Raw genomic sequence first — 26,062 nt, forward strand, 5'->3', positions numbered from 1 at the left:
TATATCTTTCTTTCCACTTCTTCTTCTTTTCATTTTTATTTTTATTATTCTTTTTTTTTGGGCGTTGGAATTCCACTTTGCCTTGTTAACCAAGCAAAGCATACTTCGTTAGGAAACCTGAATTTCTGGTTCTGGTGTTTTCATTTATCACGTCATGAGCTTCTTTCTATACTTTGTTTGGCAATCTCCATTACGCATATTGCTCTTGTAGTGATAAATAATTTATTAACTATTTGCAGCTAAGTATCAATTTTCCAACTCCTAAAAATTTTGTTCAGAACTAGCCATCATTGAAGGATCAAAACAAAACAAAAGAAAATAAAATAGAGAACATCTCTGCTATTTTGAGTATTGACATAATCAACCTTTATGAAAAGTTGATATTATATATATATATATATATTTTGTAATTTAAGATTAGAGTCATGCCTGGTTCTTTTAATATCAACATGTTTTTGCTGACTAATTAAGAACTCAAAATATAAAATAACTAGTTTAAAAACTGAACATAAATAGCAAACAATAAGAAGTTGTTTCAAGTTGTATGTAATTAAGTACTATTTATTCTTTTCATTTTGAATATCTAGCTAGGATTGATGGTTTGAGTTAATGTCCCCTTGACGGATGTCAATGTTTTTGAGGTTGGTATATGGCAGTTGATAAATCATAGGCTGATATGCTGGGGAAGCAGAGGTGTCAGGCAGATTTGAATATTGTAAATTTCAACTGTAGTACTTGTCAATCCCATTGTAAGCTAATTGTATGCCAGGGACAAAATTTCTTATTCCAGGAATCAATGTTGACTTAAAACAAATGCCTACATTAAAATTCTGTTCCACTCTTCTAGGTCATATATATATATATATATATATATATTTTTTTTTTAGCTATTTTATAAAGCATCAAGGTAGAGACTATACATTTTTAAGTGAGTGAGTTACTATGATATACGAGGACTGTGCAAATCACAATTAGCATGTATAAACAGGAATATGCTTCCCTTGACAGCAGATTAACATTGTAAGTGAGGAAATAAAGATTTCTAATGTCTTAAATTTATACTATTTTTTAAGAGTTAACCAAGTTTCACCACACCATTTTCAGAAGTAGCACTTCTTCAAACCTGAATGGCACAGAAAAAGACTCCTTAAAACAGGCCAAGGCAAGTGTGGGAAACTATTTATTGTGTGAGCTTAATGCACTGCCTTTTGCTGCCGGCATGAACTTAGGTTCTTTATGGACAAACCTAGCTTAAAGTGTTGTGTCATTATCAGTACCAAAAAGAATTTTTATCTCTATGATTATTTAATTTGTTACCTATTATGATTCTATTCTGGCAAGCAGTTGTAGCTATATCTATTACATAATATGCCATTGGCCTTGCCATGTTTCCTTCTTAGGCCCTGGACTTCATTTGCCGGTCCTCCCTTGGAGAGGCCAAGGATAGAAGATATACAGCTATGTCTTTGCCAACGCAGATTCTTATACAACTAACATCATTTGATAAGTCATCTATATATGGTTACATAGGAATATGTTATATGGTATTCTATCCATCATTCTGCTTGGGGTCCAAACTTCCATTTTTCTCAGACTGCAGAAATAAAAATAGAACCCAAAACACAAATCAGTGCTACAAAATATTTGATTGGTGTATTTTAAAGTGCAAAAATGACCAAGATTTGAAAGCCGTTTAATTGAAAATTAGGAGATCACAAAGATATTTTTTAGATATCAGTGAGGAATAGTGAGCATGCTTGTGTTTTAAAAAGCAGAGACAGCTACTTATATATTGCCTGAGGACACTTCCCTTATGTGACCAAAATGCTTTTGTGGCTCAGTCTTGAAGTTGGTTAGCTACTTGATGGTGTAGAAAAGAAAAGAACAGTAAAAATAAACGATTGCTGGGAACATTGAAGATTGAACCATATTTAATGTACCCTGAGTTATGGCAGAGGCCCAAAAAAGTAAGAATAATTATAAAATCAAAGAAAACAAGAATAGTGCCATGAGCTATTGGAGGATGGGACTGTAAGATGTTGGTTAGTAGTCGAACTGGCAATAAGGAATATGAGCAGTGAGGGGCCGGAGTGGACCTTTATCTAGCAATGGACAGTAGCATTTTTTTCAAACTCTAATGGCAGATACTCCTCAAATAGGTCAAGGCATGTAGGAGAAACTATTTTTTGTGTGAGTTTATTGAACTGGCTTTTGCTGTCAGCTTGAACTGAAGTTCTTCATGACATACCTATATTAAAGGGTTGTACCATTAATTTTTGTGTTTGCGATTCTTGAATTTGTTAAGTATTATAATTTCATATGCGCAAGCACTAGTAGTTATATCTGTTACATAATATGCCATTGGCTTTGCCCTGCTTCCTACATAAGCCCTGGACTTCATTTACTGGTCTTCCCTTAAGATGCCAACGATTCTCATACAACATTACATCATTTGTTAAGTCACCTTTTTGACAGTTAATTTGCAATACTCATCATGTTCATTTACTGGTCTTCCCTTAAGATGCCAACGATTCTCATACAACATAACATCATTTGTTAAGTCACCTTTTTGACAGTTAGTTTGCAATACTCATCATGCCTATTGCTCTTGTTTTTGAAGTAGGCCAAGAGAAGTTGTATTGGAATCTAATAAGCAAAGCAAGACAAAGGAGAGCCTAAATTTAGGCCTAGGATTTGAAAGTGGAATATCTACACACAAAAATGTGATCTGCTCAATCTTGCCAGCCATAATTTTACACAGGGATACATGAAATGAGAAAAGCAAATACAAACTACATATATGATTGCAACCCAAAAACCTGTTTTCAGTCATTAGAAGAGTTCATGCAATTACTTCTGCTTTATTCCTACTTTTCCTTTTCGAGTGTACCAATTTCTCCATGCAGAACATATTCTGATCTCTAATGAAATTGGTTATTAATTTTCAGGTCCCAGAATTTTTTCTAGCTTCAAGGAAGAGCAGATGTACAACATGGTTGTTTCTGTTTCAAACATGCATGGAGGATGACTTCCAGTAATGGGGCTGTGCCTTGTTTCCTAAGTTAACCTTGGAATCCATTCATAGGTCCTTTTTTGTGTGGCATTAGCTAACCAAGGATTTCACAGTAGGCAAACATTAGTATCATGGAGTGAAGCAAAGCCGTACAGCTATGTCATTGCCAAAACATGATTGCTATGTAGAACATGAGATCCTCTGTTAAGCCACCTATAGTTATGCAAAAATCTGCAACTGTATGCCATCATTCTCCTTGGTTCCGATTTTTCCATTTAGTTTTGTTGCAGATATAAATGTTAATGGAATTTATAAATCAATCCAGTAAACAAATGTGATTATGAAGTGTCAAAAGTGCACAAGGTAAATACAATATATATGTAAGAAAAAAAAGGACAAAAATGAAAAGAAATAAACTGAAACTGATGTAAATACTAGTCACTGAAGTAGGTAGTTTGGTCTCTTAAGGTTTTCAAAATACGGGCATGAGACATGGTACTGGAAATTTCAGCCAAAAAAAAAAATAATAATAAAAATACATATGGTGCTGGAAAATGAAGAAACAACTGGATCAGATTTAACGAATCTTATGCAGAAGTCTCTTCCAGCCTTCTAGGTTTTTGTACGTTAAGGCATGCTTATATAGCTTGGCCCAGCAGGTAAGGTGGTTCCAATGGAAGAAGTCCTGATGCCAACTAAAGACATCTCCTTAGGCTTACATATCGGATAAAGCCCAACGACACATCAACGGAGTCCAATATTTTGGGTCTTTCATTCCCTCTTAATAAGATAAAAGCCCAACAACACACCAATAGAGTCCATCAAACATGCTGGCATGAGTTGGGTTTGAAATATGCGGCTGAGCCATGCCCAACTAGGTAAAAGACTTGACGCAGGCCAGGGAAAACAAAAGCACCTAAAGAATATAATTGAATAGATATTGCCTTCCCAGTATAAAAAATCCCTGTGGAAATCAAAGACAGCCCCATGCTGGTATAAACAGAGGAAATCCTCAGTTAGCAAAGGTATGCCATCTTCTTTTAATCAAATATTAAGCATCCATCCAACATTGAGTTCTCTCTAACTTGACCCTCGGAGAGACGATAACCAAACACCACCTCCCGGATGATAAGGTTATTGTCATTTTGTAGGTATTTTCCTATTTTTCAACATGACTGGGAGAAGTATAATTTAAAAGGAGCCACTATTTTTGAAGGTGAGGTGAAGGATGAAATATTTTACTATATCTCGTCTATAACAAATGAGCAACAGCTGAAGAAAGATGAGGTTTTGCAGTACGCCTTTGGGTTAGGCTGTATTATCACAATTTACATATAGCACTCTCAGGTTTGATATGGGCAGCCCTCCTGGTAAAGAAACTAGATTTTCACACCACTGCATAGTTTACCAAGATTCATGAGGTGAAGGAGAACCTGAGGTAAGAATAGAAGGTTTTTGCAACCATACAAGTAGACAGATTCAAGACATCTCAAATGCAGTATATCCACACTGATGAAGTGGCTACATAATTCCATCATTCCCGATAAAATTATGATCATATAGCTTTTCTGGTTAAGGTTGATACTATCAAATATAATATACACCATCTATCATAGCGTTTCTTGGTACACTTAAAGATTTTCTCTTTATAGTAGTTAATTAACAAGTTGCTATTCCTCATATACCTTTATTGTTATTTTAATTTTTATAAGAAAAAGAATTGCATATAGAAAATGTTTGTTGGTGGGGTGATTTTGAAAATGTATTCTTCTTAGACTACGAGGAATTGGTCGGACTTCTGCCATTGCTCTGCCTGTGCAAGTGCCATTTTTCAGAGCCAACCATGGACTTTAGCACGGGTCTGCCACTTTTACTTAGACGCAATTCTTTTGTTTTGGGCTTGGGAATGTATTCCCTTGTGCTTGTTTTTGGGCTTCCCTATAGTTGTTGATCTTCTGTGGGCTGCATTTTAGCAATGGTTCTGTCTCTATTATCAGTCTTTTACGTAGTATACTGTCATTTGACCCAAAAAAAAAAAAAAAAAAAAAAAAAATGAAGAAGAAGAAGGAGAAGAAGGAAGGCAGTATATTGTCACAGTTTGACAAAATATACAACAGTTATGATCATTACAATCTCCTAAATTTATACTATCTACTCAAAATCAACAAAATATAAGTAACCCAATAAGGATTTGGATAAATATATGTACATATTATGCGACCTATTTTGAGTCTTGACATAATCAATCCTCATGAACAGTTTGACATTGGTTATATAATGTATAAACTGGTACAACCGACAACCTTCTGCTCCACCAACACAAAGATTATACTGAGTGCAATTCGCTTTTCTGTTTGAAGTGGAAACACATTTCTGGGGTGGTCATTGGAAGATTTGAAATCTTTCTGGATTCCTACGATGTCTAACTATTTATTTTCACTACAAAAAATTCCAGCTTTCACATTAAAAGCATATGTAATTAATAATTTCAATGTCCATCGTTAAAGACAGCGATGGAGAATGAAAGGCTTTCATTCATTTCTTGAATAAGAGCACTGAGGTTTTTCTTGCATTCCAAGCTTCTATTTATTTCTGTAAGAAAAATAGTAAAATTACAGGCAGATATTGTTGCACTGTGAACTGAAAAATTCATGAAGCATTCATTCTGGCAATGCTTGTATGAAATGAGAGCATATTGTCACGGGCTTAACTTTTCCAATACTCCCGTGCGGCACTTAGCACTTCCCTTGTTAAGTAAGCCTTGCTCACATCCCTTGTTAAGTAAGCCTTGCTCACAAGCTATCAAAATGCGGAAGCTAAGAGTAAGAGAGTAGGAAGTAGGAGAGTTTGAGAGAATGTGGAGAATACTTGTATTGCTAGAATTCTTGGATTCTTGGATATCTTACAAATGAGAGTCCAACCCTTTATATAGAGGGCTTGGCATGTATGAAGGTTCTAGATATGCACACATATCACCTATCTAGTTAGGGTTCTAGATTATTCTAGGGTTATGTACAAGATATTTACATGGAGTATTCTAGAGAGATTCTAATCTACATTAGTCTAGGTTGCTCTTGAATCTTCTAGAATCTTCCGGGCTTCTCTAGGATCTTCATGGAGAGTGTAGAGTCTTCCGGTTAAACCTCAAGGGTGCTGCTCCTTTTTCACGGGACGTGACAATATGCTGAAGAAAAGGCGGCTTTGTAAGTACTGATCAATCTATTGTATATATTTACTTGGTCTTTGAAGGGTGATGTTAATGTTTGTTATGGCTACTTGAAGTACAAAACAAAATTATTGTAAGCACAATCACTTGGTAGAGTAGGCATGTATAATGTATGAAAAATAATGTGAACTTTCAGAATTTTGGCCCAAGAAACAGTTAGGGCTGCTAAAACCATCCTATTTCTAGGACCTGAGCTTGAAACATTTTGCTTAGGAAATCATGGAATGGAGATTATGCTCGACACCATTTTTATGTATTTTTATATTGGTGCATTATTTCTCCAAAGCAACTTGCATTTGGATCTGAATTAGCAGAAACGTATACACCGCCATTGAAGCTTCTCCCTACAATAGAGATCTGTGACCTTTTTTCTTTTTTTCTTTTTTTCTTTTTTTTCAATAATTTAAGGGCATTAGTGCAAAAGATATGTTTAACAAGGAGCCAAAATCCATTTATTTTCTGATTGAAAACTAAAGTACAATGTAATTAGTTTTAAAACTGCACATAGAGCAGACAATATGAAGTTGTTCAAGTGGTATGTAACTCTTTATTCTTTTCACTTCAAAATTTGCAGCTAAGATTGATGGTTTCAATGTCCCTTTGACTGATGAAATGTTTTTCATGTTGCTACATGACAACTGATAAATCTTTTGCTGCAGAAGCAGAGTAAATCCCCATTGTTGTTAAGCAGATTTGGCTTCCCCAGAATATTATAGATAATTGAATTTTGTTCTAGGCTTCTAGGTAATCATTTTTTTTTAATTAAAAAAAAAAAAAAAAAAGCATCATGCTAGAGACTGTATACTCTTAAGTGTGTTACTGTTATATGTGGACTGTGAAAACCAAATGAGCCAGTACATGGGAAATGAGTAGTAGTTATATCGATATTATGCCATTGCCTTTGCCATGTTTCCTACCTAAGCCCTGGCCTTCATTTACTGGTCTTCCCTTGAGAAACTAAGGGTTCTAATACAATATAACATCATTTGTTAAGTCTCCTTTTTAATGCTTGCTTGGCATTCTCCAGTATGCCTATTGCTCAGGTTTTGAAGTAGGCCAAGAGAAGTTGTATTGGAATCTTATAAACATAACAAGATAAAAGAGAGCCTAGGATTTGAACGTTGAATATCTACTGACAAAAAATGTCATTTGCTCGATCTTACCAGCCGTCGGTTTACACCAAGATACAAGAAATGAGAAAAACAAATACAAATTCCATATATGATTGCAACCTAAAATCCTTCTTTAAGTCATTAGAAGAGTTCATGCGATTACTTCATTAAATTTCTTCTATTTGATGCTTTATTCTTACTTTCCCTTTTTATGTATACTGATTTTTCAATGCAGATCATTTTCTGATCTTCAAAGGCATCGGTTACTAATTTTTAGGTCGCAGAAGGTTTTTAGCTTTCAAGGAGGAACAGATGTACAACATGGCTGAATCTGTCTCAAACATGGACGATGACTTCCAGCATTGGGCTGTTCCCTTTTTCCTAGTATTATCCCTGGACTCCATTGATTGGTCTTTTCTTGAGTGGCATTAGATGACCAAGGACTGAGCAGTAGGCAAAACATGATTCTTATATCGAACATGAGATCGTCTGTTGAGACATCTATAGATACCTCAAAATTTGTAATTGTATGCCATTTTTTCACTTGATTCCTACTTCCATTTATCGTTGTGCAGATATAAATGTTAATGGAATTTAAACATCAAACGAGTAAACAAAATATGATTTCGAAGTGTCAAATGCAAAATTTTCTGAAGCAAAACAATCATTCAAATTCAACCAGTGTTTCAAAAAGTAATTTTTTCTTTCTCTGAAAGCAGAAATACAAAGGATTTTGATTAATTGATGGACATCTAGGAAACAAACAGGGGCACGGTCTTGGAAAGTTAATTTGGTGAATGGATACTGCATGCCATAATAAAACAAATCTAAGCAGACAAGAAGAAAAGTAAAAAGAAATGACCAGCTGAAAATATCATCCATATGACACAAATTTCATTATTAAATAGAAGTCCAAGAATTAATACTTATGATTCAAATAAAGGAGGAGAGACAATAACATGTCACTTATGTTGGTGGTTCATTTGAAGTTTAGAATTTTTTACCTGAAGCAGATGCAATGTGACTTGAGATATAACATTCTTTGATCAAACTTAATGCATTGTTTTTGAAGTTTTCAATTTCTGAGTTAGAACAAATAAATGAAGGTAAAAAATGAAGAAACTATTTTTTTTCCCTTTTCTATTATTTTGTTTTGGTTGCAAATTGGAATTCCACTTTGTGTTGTCAACGAGTAACTCGTCGAGCCACTGGCTCTATATGTATTCAATCATCCAAGCTGTTAGACCCTGCACCGAGCAGTTTCCAACTCTCCAACTTTGACAGATAAACTGAATATCTGATTTCTGGTTCTTTCATTTTCATTTTCATGTATTGTGGCTCCTCTTCTGGCACATTTTAAAACAGAAGCAATTGGGTACTCAAGGAGAGGACCCTAAGAAGCGTAAAAGTTTAGCATTCAAGGTAAGTTGGAAGGTTTTTCCACGTCCAAGAAACTGATTATTGGAGAACCAGATCCAAACCTACCATCTTGTCTTTCAATCTATTTTTAACTCGTTTGCCAATTTCTATCATACATGTAGCTGTTGTTTTGAAGTAGGCCAAAAGAAGTTGTATTGGAACTTGAGAAACAAAGCAACACAAAGAGAGCATATTGTCACGTTCCACGCAAAAGGTGTGGAATTTTTGAAGTTTAGTCGGAAGATTCTACACTCTCCAAGGATTAATATCAATTTATCTTTTATTTAAAAAAAATTACCCTACAAATTACGATATGCTTTCAAGTTTACCCTCAACTGCAAAAGTTGTCACATTGCCCCTTCAAACAATTATTTTTGTATCATTTTAGTACAATCATGCAATTTTTTTTTTGTTAGTTATTCGGCCAAATTAATCATGCTGCACAAAAGCAAAATAAAATATTACAAAATTGTATGTAAATAAAATTGTGGTTTGCAAACAAAGTTATAGAGAGGCTGTATATTAATTGTTAATTTCATCAAACTCATAAAATGAGAAATGTGTTATAATATAATTTTGGGTAAAATGATATTAATCTTGTTTCTTCTTTATAATAAAAGACAATATGAACCTTAAAAAAAATAAAAAATAAAAAAAAAAAAGAGCAAAAGATTGGGTAAAAATTAAAATGATACAAATGCTAAAAAAATAAGTAAATCAATAAAAAGAAAAGTACCAGAAGAGAGGCGCAGGTTACTAGGCTAATGAGGCGGGCCTTGTACGAACAAGCTCAACACCGAACATCAGGAATATGAGCAATGCGGGGCCAGAATGGACCTGTGTCCCTTTTGCATTTTTTTTGTAGAAGTTTGCAGCCGCTGATTTCAAGTTTCAAAAGTGAACGAAGCAGACCCCTCTCTGGTAAAGATTTCAGCTTTTCGCAGTTAATGAGATAAACATGTTGAAGAGATGTGAGGCATTGTAATCCGGCGGAAAACTTCTTCAGGTTCTCAAAATGTTGAATTCGGAGGGTGATGAGAGACTTTGGTAACATCATCCCCTTCCTCCCACCCTTCTCATCTTCAGATGGAAAGGACACCATATCTGTAGCTTTACCTTTCAAATCAAGCTCTCTAAGAGAGGTGAGTCTATGCAATAATCCCAACTGGAAGAGTGGCTTAATCACCTCGAGATTCAAAATGGTAAGCGAAGTTAAATTTGGTGGAAAACCTTGCATGCCTCTGGGATTGGCTACCATATTATTCAAAATGGTACCTGGAGCAATAAGCCTTCTCAGGTTTGAAGCGGGCAGCCCTCCTTCGGGGAAGGAAACTAGATTTTCACAGCCTACAATATATACTGCACGAAGGTCGGTGAGATGGTGGAGGCCTTCAGGTAAGGATGTAAGGTTTTTGCAATTGCTAATGGAAAGAGATTGAAGACAAGTGTTGCCGTAGAACCTATTTGTTATCCTCTTCAGCTTTCCACAACCCCATATCGTAAGATGTTTTAGGGCTTTGGGGAATTTGTCATCCGATACTAAGGATGTAAGACGATTGCAATTCCGAATATTGAGGTCTTCAAGCGCCTCAAGTAGCTCCTCCGAAGATGATAAGCAAGTCAAACTGTGACATTCACTTATCTTAAGACGCTTTAGGGCTTTGGGCAATTTGTCATCCGATAATAAGGATGTAAGACGATTGCATGTCGAAATATCGAGGACTAGCGCCTCAGGTAGCTCCTTCGATGATGATAAGCAAATTAAACTGGGACAATCCCAAACTTCAAGCTGTTTAAGTGTGTCTGGTAACTTGGCCGATGTTAGGGATTCAAGAGAAAAACACCGTTGTATAGTCAATGACTCCAGACAAAGTGTGCAATTGCTGTTGGTGCTGGTGTACTCCTCTTGTACCAGTACTGATTTCAAATTGCTGCAATCACGAATATACAAAACTCTGAGAGAAGACGGCAAACTGGACTCTGAAATAGACGTGAGACTATGGCAGAGAACTATGCTTAGCTCTTTAAGTAATGTTAGGTGCAACCCTTCTGGTACCTTCAAAAGATTATTACACTGGCTTAATAACAGTCTCTCCAGTTTGGTAGTTATCCGCAATTGTACCTGTTCTGTTTCTTCCACATCCAGTTCAAGATACTGCAAGCAGCTGTCATTAATTTTTAGACAGCGACGAGAAGCGAGCTGACGTAATTCATACTGCTGCAAAGAAGTCATCCAATTGCAACCAGGAACAGCAACCAGTGTAAGATGGCGCAAGGAACTGCCTTCAATTCGTAATTCATGAAAGGAAGTGAGTTGACAAAATGTATCCTGCAGCAAAGCAGCCATCTCATTGCAACCAGGAACCACCAAATTTTCTTCTCTTGTCAATCCTTGCATGAATCTTTCTGGTTGATACCTAAACTTTCGAATGTTAGAAATAAAAATGGACTTTAGTGACTTCAAGTGTGCATGATTTTCACAAACCACCTCTGCACAGCTATGGATGGATAACGAGCAGAGCATTTGATTGCTGGGAATTGAAACTGTCAGCCGCTCACAAGCAAAAACCTCAAGGTCTTTTAACGAAGGAAGGTTCTCTGGTAATTTACCCTTCAACATTGGGCAATTGTTTACAACAAGCTTTTTCAGCTGAGGAAACCTATCAATTCCATTATTGGTTTCATCTGGAAACCAGTCTTTCCAATTTTCCATATACTTAAAGCACAGGGTTTCCAATAATGGAAAAGCGTTCAAGCCACCATCCCCGTAAAACTCACTTCCAACGCTTTCTACCCCAGACAATCCGTTTATAGTAAGCTCTTTTAGCAAGGACAATTGTCCAAGTGAGGGCAACAATTTGCATCTCCTACAATTGTCTAACCTCATTTTCACCATCTTAGAGAACAGAGCATTTCCCATCCAATCTGGAAATTTAGAACCACCATAGCCCATGACAATAAGCTCCTTGAGCATCCGAGGAGGTTGTAGGCTTTCAAAAATATCTGGATCAGCTGTTTCTTCCGACTTCCATTCCAGTACCAATACATCAATGCCATCCTTGCCAGTTAAGTTGGCCATTGCTGCATCCTCAACTCCATTCACATTCTCTAGTCCTGAGATGTGTAGTGTCCGACGAAGATGCAATAGAGGTCCCAACTCTCCAATTCCTGATGAGCTACTCTCTTTTCCCACTTCGAAGTAAGACAACGTTCGGAGATTAGTCAACTTACCCATATTTGAAGGCATTCCTTTCAAAGGCCCTCGATGCGGCAATTTATGTGGAAAGGTGAGATGACGCAGACTAATTAGATTCTTCAAACCACTCGGCAATGCATTTAGATAATAGCAGCCTTCTAACAACAAGGTCTGTAAATTGTAAAGATGGCTTATGGATTCAGGCAAAGTTGTTATATCCGTGTGGGAAAGGTCAAGGTACCGTAGAAATTTTAGTTCACCAATTGAATCTGGTAGCTCTCTAATACAATATCCATTCAGAGAAAGCACCCTTAAATATTGTAATTTTGGCAATATTTCACGAGTGAAATTGCTAGTCAAGTACTTTCTTCTCTCATGATATGAATGTGAAAGTGGTAGAAAAGTCCGCAAATGCTCGAGGTTGGAGAATACCTCAAGTCTCTGCATGCCTTCAGGCTCAGAACTGAAGTAAGCTGAGTGACGGAACTTTTCGAAACTCCTGCATCGCTTATCATTATCCACCTTATCTTCCAACCTAAAACCAATTTCTCCAGCAACCGATCGTGCCAATTCATTGAAGAGGTCATGCATTACATACTTTGATTCGTCCTTTTTTGATTTCTGAAAGAATGACCTTGAGGATAGCTCTCTGAAATACTCTCTGCCCAAATCTTCCATTTGTCTGCTCCCTTTTGGATTCTGAAGTAATCCTTCTGCCATCCATAAAAGAATCAACTGTTTTTCCTCAAATTCATAGTCCTCTGGGAATATTGAGCAATAGGCAAAACACCTTTTTACATGTGGAGGGAGGTAGTGGTAGCTTAATTTTAACAGCGAGGGAATGTTACTATGTTCCGGTTGGGTCCATAACTTGTTCTCCAATACTTCTTTCCATCCGTCAACTTCTTTGTAACAGAGAAGGCCTCCAAGAGCACGTGCAGACAAGGGCAAGCCATCGCATTTTGCAAGAATTTCATCCCTTAATGATCCCAAATTTTGTTGTTCACTAGTATTACTTGTCGAGAATGCATGCTCCACAAATATTTTCCACCAATCATCACGTGATACACAATCCAGATTATGATGTCCAACTGCTCCCATCAGCTTTGCAGCAGATTCATCTCTTGTTGTCACAATTATCTTACTTCCTGGAGCTCCAGCTCTAAACGGGGGCCGCATGGTTACCCAGAGATCATGGAGATCATTCTTGGTATTCCAAACGTCATCTAAAACAAACAAAAACTTCTTGCCTGTCAATTCTTCACTAAGACGTTCCTGAAGTTTACTGAACTCCTCATTGTTCGCACTTTCTGGTTTGATTGTTTGAAGAATTGCCTTTGTTAACCTCACATAATCAAACTCGACAGAAACAGAAATCCATACTCTGATGTCAAAATGTTCCTTCACGGCATCATCATGGAACACCAACCCAGCAAGTGTGGTCTTTCCAACTCCAGGCATCCCAACTATGCCAACTACATCAAAATTGAGATTGCTTTGCTGATCCGTTAACAATAATTGAACTATTTTCTTCTTGTGTTCATCTCTTCCGATTACTTGACCATCAGGCAAACTTGAGCTTGGTGGCCTTTTCCATTCAATTACAGATCTTTCAATAGCATTCAAACCAAGGTCATTTTTTCTCTGAGTTATATCTTGCAAGCGGACAGTGATTTTATTAATTTCAGAATCCATTTTAAACATGAATAATCCCAATGCGCTTGGAGTCGAACTAGTACAACAAGTTGGGATTAAGCTCCATACCTTACTTGCGCTAGCTCGATACAAATTTTCTACCTCGCGCCGGAGCAGTTCGGTGTAAAACTTGTCCAGTACATCTTCCACATCATAAGCCAAGTCTCTGAGATCACCAAGCCAAAGTTTCACAGCCTCATCGGTCAGTTGCTTCTCCTCTGCATCAGAGAGGACGGCTTGAATCATCTCTAGTGTTGAGCTCCATTTCTTAAGCTTCTTGTGAACACGTCCACCACGAGCAAAATCGAGCACCTCCTTAGACATCAACTTCTGAAGCAGCACCCGTAGGAACGCTCCCAGGAATATCTCTCCCACTACCACCATTGTTTCGTAACCGAAAACCAGATCACACAGAGAAGTAGATTTGTGAAATTTTCCTGTGAAAGTTCAAAACTTTCTTCTACACTCTAAATTGTTGTTTTTCCTCGCGGAAAAAAGAGGGTAGATTTCAGAGCAAAGTTTCAGCGAAAGCTTGAGAATTGATTTCACAGCTAGGCTCGTTTTTCTCTTTTTTTAGTTGGGGGTCAAGTAGTAGACCATACAACTATGCAGTTAGAATGCTTGACATGTCATGTATACCACCTGTCTTGGTGTTCATGTTTGTACTCAAGATTATCCCGTTTGTAGTAGTTGGCACTTGGCAGGCTCTGTAGTGCAACTATAATTCATTTGCTTACACGTTTGTCTCTTTGTCTCTTTAATCTTTTTTCACGCGCAGAAAAGTATTAAAGGTTGATTTTTTTTGTTGCTTTATGACTTTTCTAATGGAATCTTTAGTATGGTTTCACATGATGACATTTATAATGAATTTTACGCATCATTTAATTACCTATAAAATTATTTAATTAATTAAAAATGTGAAGGAGCATCACTGAGCCGAGCTCTTGAGGATGTAGGCTCACTCTTTAGCCAAACCTCAATTATATTTATAAATCATAACAGTTTCTTTATCTATATTTCAAATTTTATATAATTTAAAAAAAGGAAGAAAAAGAGTCATATAAAAGCTCGTATAATAATTTTAACTGTATTTGTCCTCCATTTGACTAGTTATGACTTATGAGTATTGTAATTTTTCTTTCTCATTATGTATATGTATAAGTAATTTTATGCTCAACTGATATCATTTCTGTTTATGAAATGGCCAAGGATATTGGTAAAATATATATGGTAAGTAAAAAAAAAAAAGTAAGAATAAATTATATGTTGCTTCTTGCTTGGATGGGCTAAGATTTTTTACTTGCTTTTCAGGATGACACAAATAAATGACCCAAAAAAAAAAAAAAACTACTGATTATTCCATAAACCACACCGAATATTAAAAAATTGACAGAGAAAACAAAAGATGAAAAATAAAAATGAAAATACATTCGTTTATTTCTTGAACAAGAATACTGAGGTTTTTCTTGAATTCTTAGCTTCCGTTTATTTCTATAAGAAAAATTGTGCATTTTTCATCTTTGTACTCAAGATTATCCCTTTGTAACTGGTTGGCATTTTGTAGTCTTTGTAGTGCAAAGTCATCAATATCAATTATAATTCATTTGCGCGTTTGTCTCTTTGTCCCTTTAATCTTTTTTAACACGTAGAAAAAGTCTTTGTATTATCAAAAAGTAGTAGTATTTGTTTTTATTGCTTTGTGATTTTTATAATGGAATCTTCATGCAGATATTATTTAAATGCATTTCACGCATTATTTGATTGCCCATAAATTATATCTAATTAATTAAAACCGCGAAGGAGCATTACTAAGCAGAGCTCGTAGGATGTAGGCTCACTCTTTAGCCTAACCTCAATTTTCGGTGTTTGATTGGTTGAGTTCTTGGTTTGTGTTAGAAAGTTATATTCATAAATCATAAGAGTTTCTTTATCTCTATGTCAAATTTTATATAATTTACAAAAAAAAAAAGAAAAAAAAAGATATAATAATAATAATAATAATAAAAGAAGAAGAAGAATAAAAAAAGAGAACAATTAGTATAATCATTTTAATTGCATTTATGATCCATAACAATTAGTATAATAATTTTAATTGCATTTATGATCCATTCTACTTATCAGAGAGTATTGTAATTTCTCCTTCTCATAATTTCTATGTATAACTAATTTCTCTTGAATGGGGTAAGATTTTCGCTTGCCTTTCAAGATGACACACAATGGTATCATGAAATTCAATACAATAAATGACAGAAAAAAATACTGATTATTTCACAAACCACATCAAATATTGAAAAATTGACGGTGAAAAGTAGTAATAATAATAATAATAATAATAATAATAATAATGATAATAAAATACTTTCATTTATCTCTTGGGTAATAATAATAATAATAATAAATACTTTCATTTATTTCTTGGGTAAGAGTATTGAAGTTTTTCTTGCATTCCTAGCATCCATTTATTTCCGTAAGAAAAATATTACAGTTTATCTGATCTCATTATTCTTACGTTCCCATTGAAACACCAAGATCACTTGATTAAACTTGATAGATTAATCCTCTGGTGATCCTTGGTGCATTCAACGATTCTAATTTCTTTGTACTACCTTCCTTTTTTTTTTTCCTTTTCCTTTTAGGTTTGGTCTATTCACATTGCTCTGCATGTGCAAATTGTCATCTTTTTGACTTTTTCACTTTTTTGAGCACCAACGATTGGTTTTTGCAGAAATATTGTCGCCGTAATTTACAATCAATCATACATACAGACAACGGAATGGTTTGTGCTTTTGTGGGGTTGTATCGATTACTAGTAGTACTAGTAGGCCTTGCCAATTTGTCATGTTATATCATCTCCAAAAAATTGACAATACCATTCAAACCAAGTTTATATTTTCTTGAGATGTATCATGTAACTGGCCCGTAATATGATTTATCTCTGACTAAACCAAATTATACATGAAGCCAAACAATGGGGATTAGATTAGACTGTGGCTTCTCCTCAGCTAGACATCAACTTCTCGAACATTACCTGTAGGAATGCCGTCGATGAAGAAGAGCTGTCCTATCGCCATTGTTCTGTTTGCTTGCTTGTCAAGGAATCAAGATTATGGTGCCAAAATAAGTTTTAAAAGTTTCAGCTGTCCCTTAATGCTTCTTCTTTTTTAGCTGGAAAATCCTACTTCAAAAGATGTCATTTGTTCATCATCTTAATTATAAAACCACAATTAATGCTTCAAAAGAAACTTTCTGACATGGAGGGTTTGTTTCAATAATATTGAAGCCAGGGACGGAGCCATATTGTGGCCTGGGGGGCTGGGAAAAAATTTTATTTGTTATGCATGTTTTATTATTATTATTTTTCATTTATTTACTATAAATAACTTTATATGGCCTCCTAAAATAACTTATTTATTTTTTTGATCCCTATTATATGCCCATTTGAAAAATTTTTTAAATAATATTATTTATTTTAGTAAGTTTTTATTATCTAATTTCTTAGTTTTGAAATATTACTTTAAATAGTCTCTAACTTTATAATTTTTTACCCTAATTTAAGCAATTATACTTCTTCCACTATATATATATATTTACTATTAGCCCCTCCACTATTAACATCTTGGCTTCACTCCTGATTGGCCATGATTAGAGCATTAAGTGACCAAACAGAGATTGATTATCAAATGATGTAGTCTAATGTTATTAAGTTATTTACTTTGCATAAAATATTACACTTACTAATATATCATAATTGTGAAAATGATCAGTTTATTATTATTATTATTATTATAAAAAATCTTTTAGGTTTTCGTGATGGGTTAATGGTTTGTTGCGCTAATAAGGAAAAGTAGGCAGAAGAAATGTGAATATCACGCTTAGTAGATAATGAATCAATTGGGAATTAGAATTCATGATAGAAGATTATATATATAGTTTTTTCTATTTGTTGGATTCGAAGTGTCACTATTTGTTATGACAATGAAACCAAATTCAAATTGCCAATCCAATATTTTTTTATTTTTAAATATGCATTAATTACCAAGTATGAATTTATTTAATTCCTAATATTCCAGAATAATACTTGTAAAACTGATAAATAGTAGCAAGTAGCAACTTTGATAATGAAACTGATGAATCAGAAGCGGCAAGCAACTAAATAGCAAAAGCACAGCTCCTTTTCTACATCGCAGAGGTAGCCATCCATGTCAAAATAGGTGCATCCGTCAATGCAGGCTGTTTTTTCGTTAGCAACACTGCAAGGAATACTTGTATTGAACGGGCATATCCTGGAAATAGCGTCTATAGGTACCATTAGCTCCTCTGCAATTAAAAATTCTTATTAAAAAAAATTTGTTAGTTTTAGAAAATTACAGAACCATAGCAAATGCAATTGCCAAAAGGGAAAAAAAAAAATATATATATATATATATATATTTTCACGTTAAATTTGGGGAATGGAAATAATATAGTACTCACGAGAAGCCAGAAGAAGAAAAACCTAGAAAATAAACCCAATATTCTTTCTTTCCATGGCTAGCTTTTGCATTTTTTTTTTTAAAACAAAGTTTATCAGCAAATAAATAGTAATTAGCTAGAAGAAGGCAGTAGTATGGCACTAATTTTTTTTTTAAACAAAATGGGCCCCATTTTTATACTGTTGGTTAGCAATTTGTTTAAAATTTGTCTATTATTTGGCATGTTTATTTTTAAAATTCACCTCGATTTATTGTACATGTGGCAAAGAAACTGACTGTATTACTAATATCTATATAGCATATATATTTTTAATATAATTTTTTTATTAATTTTTTAAAAGAAAATATTTGTTTTTTTTTTTAAAGAAAAATTTATTTTTTAACAAACTTTATAATATCTAATAGAGTCTATAAAAAGTAGGCATTACTATTGACATAATAATATTTAAACTACATTAATTTAATATTCATTTTAAATATTACTATTCAAGAGCAATTTCTTTAAAACGTTGTTTATATCTACTTAAGCGGCAAGTTTATTTTCACAATCTACATCCTTATTGTAAATTCTCTTAAAGCATTTGGTGAATTTAAATTATTCTTTATTTAACATTAAAATTGATATTATTTAAATTTAAGTAACATAAATATACAAACAATTCTAAATTGTTCTTCAATGATAATATATACAAGCCATTTATGGATATTAATTAGTTATATATTTTTATTTATTTGTTTCCTATTTTGAAAAATTGTCTTCTAAGGAATTTTGATTTTAGTAAGCTTCGCAATGACATTTGTATTTTCTAATTTATAATTTGGATACATACAAAAATATATGTACTTATAATTTGGATACATATAAATATCTCTTTTTCCTTACGGAGATTTTTCCACTGGAGTTTTTGCTAAATAAGGTTTTAATGAGACTATGGTTTTACCATTTTGGTATGCATTGGTGCTTTTATTAGCACTTGATTATTTTTAGTTCTTGTGAACTCTCTATTATCTTTTCTTTGCTTTTTAATGCTATTTATGCTAAGTTGGATGCATATAAATATATATATATATATGCATACATAATGCAACATTTGTTTTTATTAGATTATAGTCTAACTAATTAAGATATCCGCTAAATTAACTAGTATTAAATTGTTTTAATTTCTCACTTCAAAAAAAAAAAATCCTTCTTTTTTCTCTATAATTTTTTGGAGAAAGATTATTTCAGTGTCTTGAGAATGACTTGCATTTTAAATATCTTCAATACAAATTATTTTTAAAATAAATATGTTGTTAGAAATTAAATAACCAAAGTAAATTGAAAAGAATTGTTTTTTTTACAATTCTAAAATGATTTTTTACAGTTCTATTCTTTATATACTACTATATAAATATATAAAAAATATAAAATTACTTAATACAATATTATTTATTCATGAAATATCCCTAATTTTTACAATCCCAAAATTACATATCTCTTATAAATAAAAATTCTTTTTAAAATTCTAAAATAACTATATACAATCTCTCACTAAAATACTTTTGTTTTTTTCTTTCTCGTTATGAATTAGGGTTGACTTTTTTTTTTCCCTTCACTTTTTTAATGACATAAAAGGTTATTAATTTGAAAGCAGAAAACCAACGAACAATGAAGGATAATGGTGATTGGGCATTTGGTACTATACTTCTGAACAACTTTGAAAATGTTCGGTCGTGTACTACTGAACATTTTAATGTTGTTCAATTTTGTACTATTTTCTGAACTTTTTTTTTTTTAAACAATGTTTAGTCATAAACTTTTAAACATCTTTAAGATTCTCATTTTTGTACTTTTGAACTTTTTAAAAATTGTTAAGTTATATTTCTGGATATTTTGAAAGTTGTAATTAATTATTTTGGAATGTTCGGTCCTAAATTTATATACATATTCAAGATATTTGATTATACTTATGAACATATTCGGAATATTTGAATTTGTTCAACCCAGCAATTTTGTAATTTTTTTGTAAAGTATATTTTTAGATGGTTTGGTTATAAACTTTTGTTAAACTTAGATGTTGTTTAATTGTAAGCTTTTCAAGTTGTTCAGTTGTAAACTTTTGTCTAATTGAAAATGTTTGATTGTAAGCTTCTAAACATATTAAATATCTGTATATAATGTACGATATTTAATATCTGTATATACATATAATGTTCGATAGATAAAAGCTAAACATCTTAATAATGTTTGGATTGACGTTTCTGAATAATTAAAAAATGTTCAGTTTTAAACTTCTAAATAAAAGACAAATTTTAATATACCAGATCAAATACAAAAGTGTTGTTCTGATCTGGTCGTTGGTAAGCAATAGAAAAAAAATCCAAACTAAAGTAATCATTACATAATAAAGAAAAAACTAAATACATCTTACTATTTCATATTTTTATGCTTTCATAATTTGTGAATAATTATTGTATTTGCAACTCTAATTTTTAATAAAGTATAAGTTAGATGAATATATGTAACGTATTATTTGACACGAAGAATGAGACTGTATAAAGAAATTATTTAAATAAGTCTAGTTAACAAATGTCCTTAATAGTAATTTTAAATGGGGATAAAAATATAAATCAATAATGAAATCGTATAGAGTTCAAATGCAAGTGCAACTAGAAATTTCAATTAAAAACTATAAGAATCAAAATAAAAAATAATTAGCAATTATAATTAATATTCGGTTACTCAATAATTATAATGAAAGAAATTAGTAGTTAAATAAATATTATTTTATAAATAAGGTGCATATTTCTTTTTTTAATGAACTAATTGTAATATTGAAATAAATTATTAAATAAATAAGTATAATACTATTAATTAATATAGTGTAGTGCTTCAACAAAAGTGTAGATAAATAATATAATTATATATATATATATATATATCCTATAATTGTGAATTGAATAATGCTAGAGGGAAGGATGAAAAAAATTATATAGATAAATATAATTGAGAAAGAAATATTAAAACTTAAAAAAAAATGGAAAACAAATAGAGTGGCTCTTTTTACAATTCTAAAATGACTTTTTATAGTTTCATTCTTTATACACTACTACATAAATATATAAAAAAAATATAAAATTACTTAATACAATATTATTTATTCCTAAAATATCCCTAATTTATACCATCTCAAAATTATATATCTCTTATAAATAAAAATTATTTTTACAATTCTAAAATAACTAAATACAGTCTCTCACTAAAATACTCTTCTTTTCCTCTTTCTCATTCATGAATTAGGGTTGATTGTTTTTCCTTACTTTTTTAATAACATAAAAGGTTATTTATTTGAAAGCAGAAAACCAACAAACAATGGAGGGTAATGGCGATTGGGTGCTCGGTAGTATACTTATGAATAACTTTAGAAATGTTCAGTCGTACATTACTGAACGTTTTAAAATAGTTCAGTTTTGTACTATTTTATGATTTTTTTTTATTTTTTATTTTTGTATAATGTTTGGTCGTAAACTTTTAAACGTCTTTAAAATTCTTAATTTTGTACTTTTAAAATTGTTGACTTATGCTCTTGGATATCTTGAAAGTTGTAATTTATTGTTTTGGAAGTTCGGTCATAAATTTTTATACATATTCAAGATGTTCGATTATGAACTTATGAACATATTTGGAATATTTCAATTTGCTCAACCCAGCAATTTTGTAATTTTTTTGTAAAGTATATTTTTAAATGGCTTGGCTATAAACTTTTGTTAAACTTTAATGTTGTTCAATTGTAAACTTTTTAGTTGTTCGATTGTAAACTTTTGTACAACTGAAAATGTTCGGTTGTAAGCTTTTGAACATATTAAATATCTGTATATAATGTACGATATTTAATATCTGTATATACATATAATATTCGATAGATAAAAGCTAAACATTTTAATAATGTTCGGATGGATACTTTTGAACAATTAAAAAATGTTCAGTTTTAAACTTTCAAATAAAAGATAGATTTTAATATTCCAGATCAAATACAAGAGTGTTGTTCCAACCTAGTCGTTGGTAAGCAATAGAAAAAGAAAAATTCAAACTAAATACATCTTACTATTTCATATTTTTGAGATTTCATAATTTGTGAATTATTGTTGTATCTGCAATCCTAATTTTTAATAGAGTATAAGTTAGATAGATATATGTAACGTATTATTTAAGAAGAAGAATGAAACTATAACAAGAAATTATTTAAATAAGTCTAGTTAATAAATATCATTAATAATAATTTTAAATGATAATAAAAATGTATATCAATAATGAAACTATATAGAATCCAAATGGTAATGCAACTAGAAATTCCCAAATAAATATTGAAAGTTACTATTTTTGGTGTTTGATAGTGAATTGAGAGGAGTCACACTAGTATTTTAGCTAGATAATATTGTAAATAAACAAAAATTATTATAAGAAAAAAGTGGGAAAAAAATTGAGGTATGGGCCCTACAATTTGTTACTTATTATAACTCCATATCGGCAAGGAGTATCTATTGCATATGATATGATACATTGGTTAAATCCTTTAGAGGGAAGGTTTGCTTTTTCTAATCTTGAAATTTCACACTGTTTGAAGTTAACATGAAAAATCTACTGGTAGATAAAAGATACTATATACATTTTCCTATTTGTAAACATGGCTTTGGAGAAGCAAAATTTAAAAGGAGCCATTATTCCTGAAGATTAGTCAATATAAGTTTTTTCTAATCTTCTACCTCTGGAAGTAGAGGAAAAAGATGAATTATTATAAGACATCTTTTCTGCACAAGAGAGTTGGCTCTATCTTAAAGTGCATTGGCATTAATATATGAATCTATGAAGACAAAAAGAAAACAAGAAAATAAATGAATGCTGAAAAATATTACTGCCCCACAATAATCCAACAATTACGACACTGAGGCACATTTAAATGCTGAGCTATTACTAAGCTGAAATACTAATAATAATTTAAAAAAAAAAAAAAAAAAAAAAAAACCAACAACAACAACAACAAATCAAACTTGAAAGTAATCATACTCGACACAAGGAATATGAGAAATGACGGGCAAGAGCAGACCTTCATCCCGTTCACATTGTTCTTCTAGAAGTAGGCAGTAAACGATTTCGAACTTCAACAGTGAAAGAGGCAGACCCCCCTTGAGGAAATAATTGAGCTTCTCGCAGTAACAGATGGAAAGATATTGAAGAGAGGTGAGACATTAAATTCCCGCAGATAACTTATCCAAGTTCTTGAAACTCTCAATATTGAGGGTGGTGAGAGAGTTTGGCAACATCGTCTTCCCCTGCAGCTCATCATCCACATTCTCTTCTTCTTCTTCTTCTTCTTCTTCTTCTTCTTCTTCAGGTTCAGGTGGAAATGATTCCATATCTGTAGCCTCACCACTCAAATGAAGCTTTCTAAGAGAGGTGACTCTATGCAATCCTGCAAGAGTGGCTTACACACCTTGAGATTCCTAATGGTAAGCGAACTTAAGTTTGGTGGAAAACCGACTTCTTCTAAAACCTTCATGAATCCTTCACTGTAAGATATCTCCAATCTTTTAAGAAAGATGAGATTTTGAATGCCTCTAAGATATGCCACCATATTATCACATATCACATATATCATTCTCAGTTTTGAAGTTGGCAGCCCTCCTTGAGGGAACGAAACTAGTTTTTCACACTTTTCAATAATTAGTGTACCAAGATTGATGAGGTGGTGGAGGCCCTCAGGTAATGATCTAAGTTCCTTGCACCATTTGATATAAATATATTGAAGACAATTGTTGCCAACAAACCTATCTGTTATCCACTTCAGCTGTCCACAATTACATATGAGAAGGATTTTAAGCGATTTGGGCAATGTGGCTTTCAAGGAGTCAAGCCTATTGCAACTCCAGATCTGGAAGCTTTCAAGCGCCTCAGGTAGCTCACAGGAAGATGATAAGCAAATTAAATTGTCACAATCATATATTTCAAGCTTTCTAAGGTTGTCTGGTAACTTGCCCCATGATAAACACTGAAGATTTGGACAATACCTGATGAAAAGGTGTTTAAACCTTGCTGGTAAGCTGCCATTGGCTGATGATATGGATTTAAGAGATGGACAGTTTCTAATAACGAAAGACTCCAGACAAGTAGCTGCACAATTACTGTACTCCTCCTCTTGCACCAAGGATATCAGATTTTTGCAGCGTTCAATCTTCAAAACGTGGAGAGAAGATGGCAAACCGGACTCCGAAAAAGATATGAGACTTGGGCACTCATATATGTGTAGCTCTTGAAGTAATGTTAGTTGCAATCCTTCGGGTACCTTAACAAGATTGTCACATTTCCTTAATTCCAGAGTTTCGAGTTTGGTAGGCAACCACAACTCTACCTGTCTTGTTTCTTCTTCATCCAGTATGGGATGCTGTAAGGAACTGTCATCAATTATTAAATGACGAAGACATGTCAGCTGTTGCAATTCATCATGCCACAGAAATGACATTCCTTCACAACTACAGACCTTCAAATCCTTTAATCTTCTCAAACCTTGCATGAATCCTTCTGCTTGGTACTGGAACTCTGCAGCAGGAGAAATATTAATAGACCTGAGTGACATGATGTCTGCTTCATCTTCATACACCACCTCTTTACAATTCTCGATGTCTAATTCGCAAAGCATTTGATTCCTTGGAATTGAAACTACCAGCTCAGGACAATCATCTACCACAAGTTTTGATAGCGTAGAAGGGATATGAGGTAATTTCCCCTTCAACTACCAGCATCTTCTTACAACGAGCTCTTTCAGCCTAGGAAACCCTTCCATCCCATTAGTAGTTTCAACTGGAAACCAGTCTTTCCAGTTCTCCATATTCTCAAAGGAAATGGTTTCCAATAATGGAAAAGGATTCAAACAACCCTCCCCATAAAACACACTGCCTATGCTTTCTACCCCTGACATCCTTTTTATAATAAGTTCTTTTAGTGAGACCAATTGTCCAAGTGGGGGCAAGAATCTGCATCCCTTACAATCTTCTAGCCTAATTAGTTCCATATTAGCCAATGAAGGATTTCCCATCCAAGATGGAAATTTCAGACCGCCATACCTTATCAGAGTAAGCTCCTTGAGCATCCTAGGTGGCTGCAACATTTCAAGGACGTCTATATCAGTTATTTCTCCTTTATACCAGTCCAATTGCAATGCATCAATGCCATTCTTGCCAGCTAAGTTGGCCATTGCTGCATCCTTTGCTTCATTCACATTCTCTAGTCTTGCGATTCTTAGCGTCCCACGAAGGTGCAATAATGATCCTAACTCTCCAACTCCTGAGAAGCCGCTGTCTTTTCCCACAAGAAAGTTAGGCAACGTTTGGAGATTGGTCAGTTTTCCTAGATCTGGAGGCATTCCTTTCAAACTATATTGACTTGAATTGTTGAGATGACGCAAGTTGGTTAGATTCTTCATACCAGTGGGCAATTCACCTACATCATTGCAGCATTCTAACAGCAATGTCTGTAAATAGTAAATACCAGTTATTGATTCAGGCAAACGTATTATATTTGTGTGAGAAAGGTCAAGGTACCTTAGAAGCTTTAGGTCACCAATTGAGTCTGGTAGATTTACTAAGCAGTAACCCTTCAAAGGAAGCACCCTTAGATATTGTAATTTTGGAATTATGTGAAAAGTAACATTGTCACTCAAGAAACCACGCTCATTATATGAATATGATTGTGCAAGTGGTAGGAAAGTCCACAAATGCTTGAATTTGGAGAAGGCTCCAAGCCTTTGAATGCCATCCAGGCCAGCTTTAAAGTAAGATGAGCAACGGGCCTTTTCAAAAGTCCTGCATTGGTTGTCACCATCCAGCTCATCTTCCAACCTAAAACATATTTCTCCTGCAACCCATTGAGGGAAATCATTCATGAGCTCATGCATA

The 26,062-nt window shown here is 33.3% G+C and overlaps 3 protein-coding genes across 3 annotated transcripts; all 3 read right to left on the reverse strand.

The window, feature by feature from the left end:
• Positions 1–8,895: 8,895 nt before the first annotated feature.
• On the reverse strand, positions 8,896–13,869 carry LOC132799060 (putative disease resistance protein At3g14460). The gene is made up of 2 exons (XM_048474096.2): positions 13,731–13,869; positions 8,896–13,621 (listed from the first exon to the last, which is right to left on the reverse strand). The coding sequence occupies exon 2, from the start codon at positions 13,425–13,427 to the stop codon at positions 9,561–9,563; it is 3,867 nt and encodes a 1,288-aa protein (XP_048330053.2). The 5' UTR covers positions 13,428–13,621; positions 13,731–13,869; the 3' UTR covers positions 8,896–9,560.
• Positions 13,870–23,359: 9,490 nt separating this feature from the next.
• LOC132800692 (putative disease resistance protein At3g14460) lies at positions 23,360–24,807 on the reverse strand. The gene is made up of 2 exons (XM_060814915.1): positions 23,649–24,807; positions 23,360–23,583 (listed from the first exon to the last, which is right to left on the reverse strand). Exons 1-2 carry the CDS (start codon positions 24,805–24,807, stop codon positions 23,360–23,362), a joined length of 1,383 nt encoding a protein of 460 aa, XP_060670898.1.
• Positions 24,808–24,900: 93 nt separating this feature from the next.
• On the reverse strand, positions 24,901–26,049 carry LOC132800693 (putative disease resistance RPP13-like protein 1). The gene has a single exon (XM_060814916.1). The coding sequence runs from the start codon at positions 26,047–26,049 to the stop codon at positions 24,901–24,903; it is 1,149 nt and encodes a 382-aa protein (XP_060670899.1).
• Positions 26,050–26,062: the final 13 nt, after the last annotated feature.

The sequence above is a fragment of the Ziziphus jujuba genome, chromosome 2 (genome assembly GCF_031755915.1).
Source record: "Ziziphus jujuba cultivar Dongzao chromosome 2, ASM3175591v1".
In the NCBI taxonomy this organism is placed as follows: domain Eukaryota; kingdom Viridiplantae; phylum Streptophyta; class Magnoliopsida; order Rosales; family Rhamnaceae; genus Ziziphus; species Ziziphus jujuba.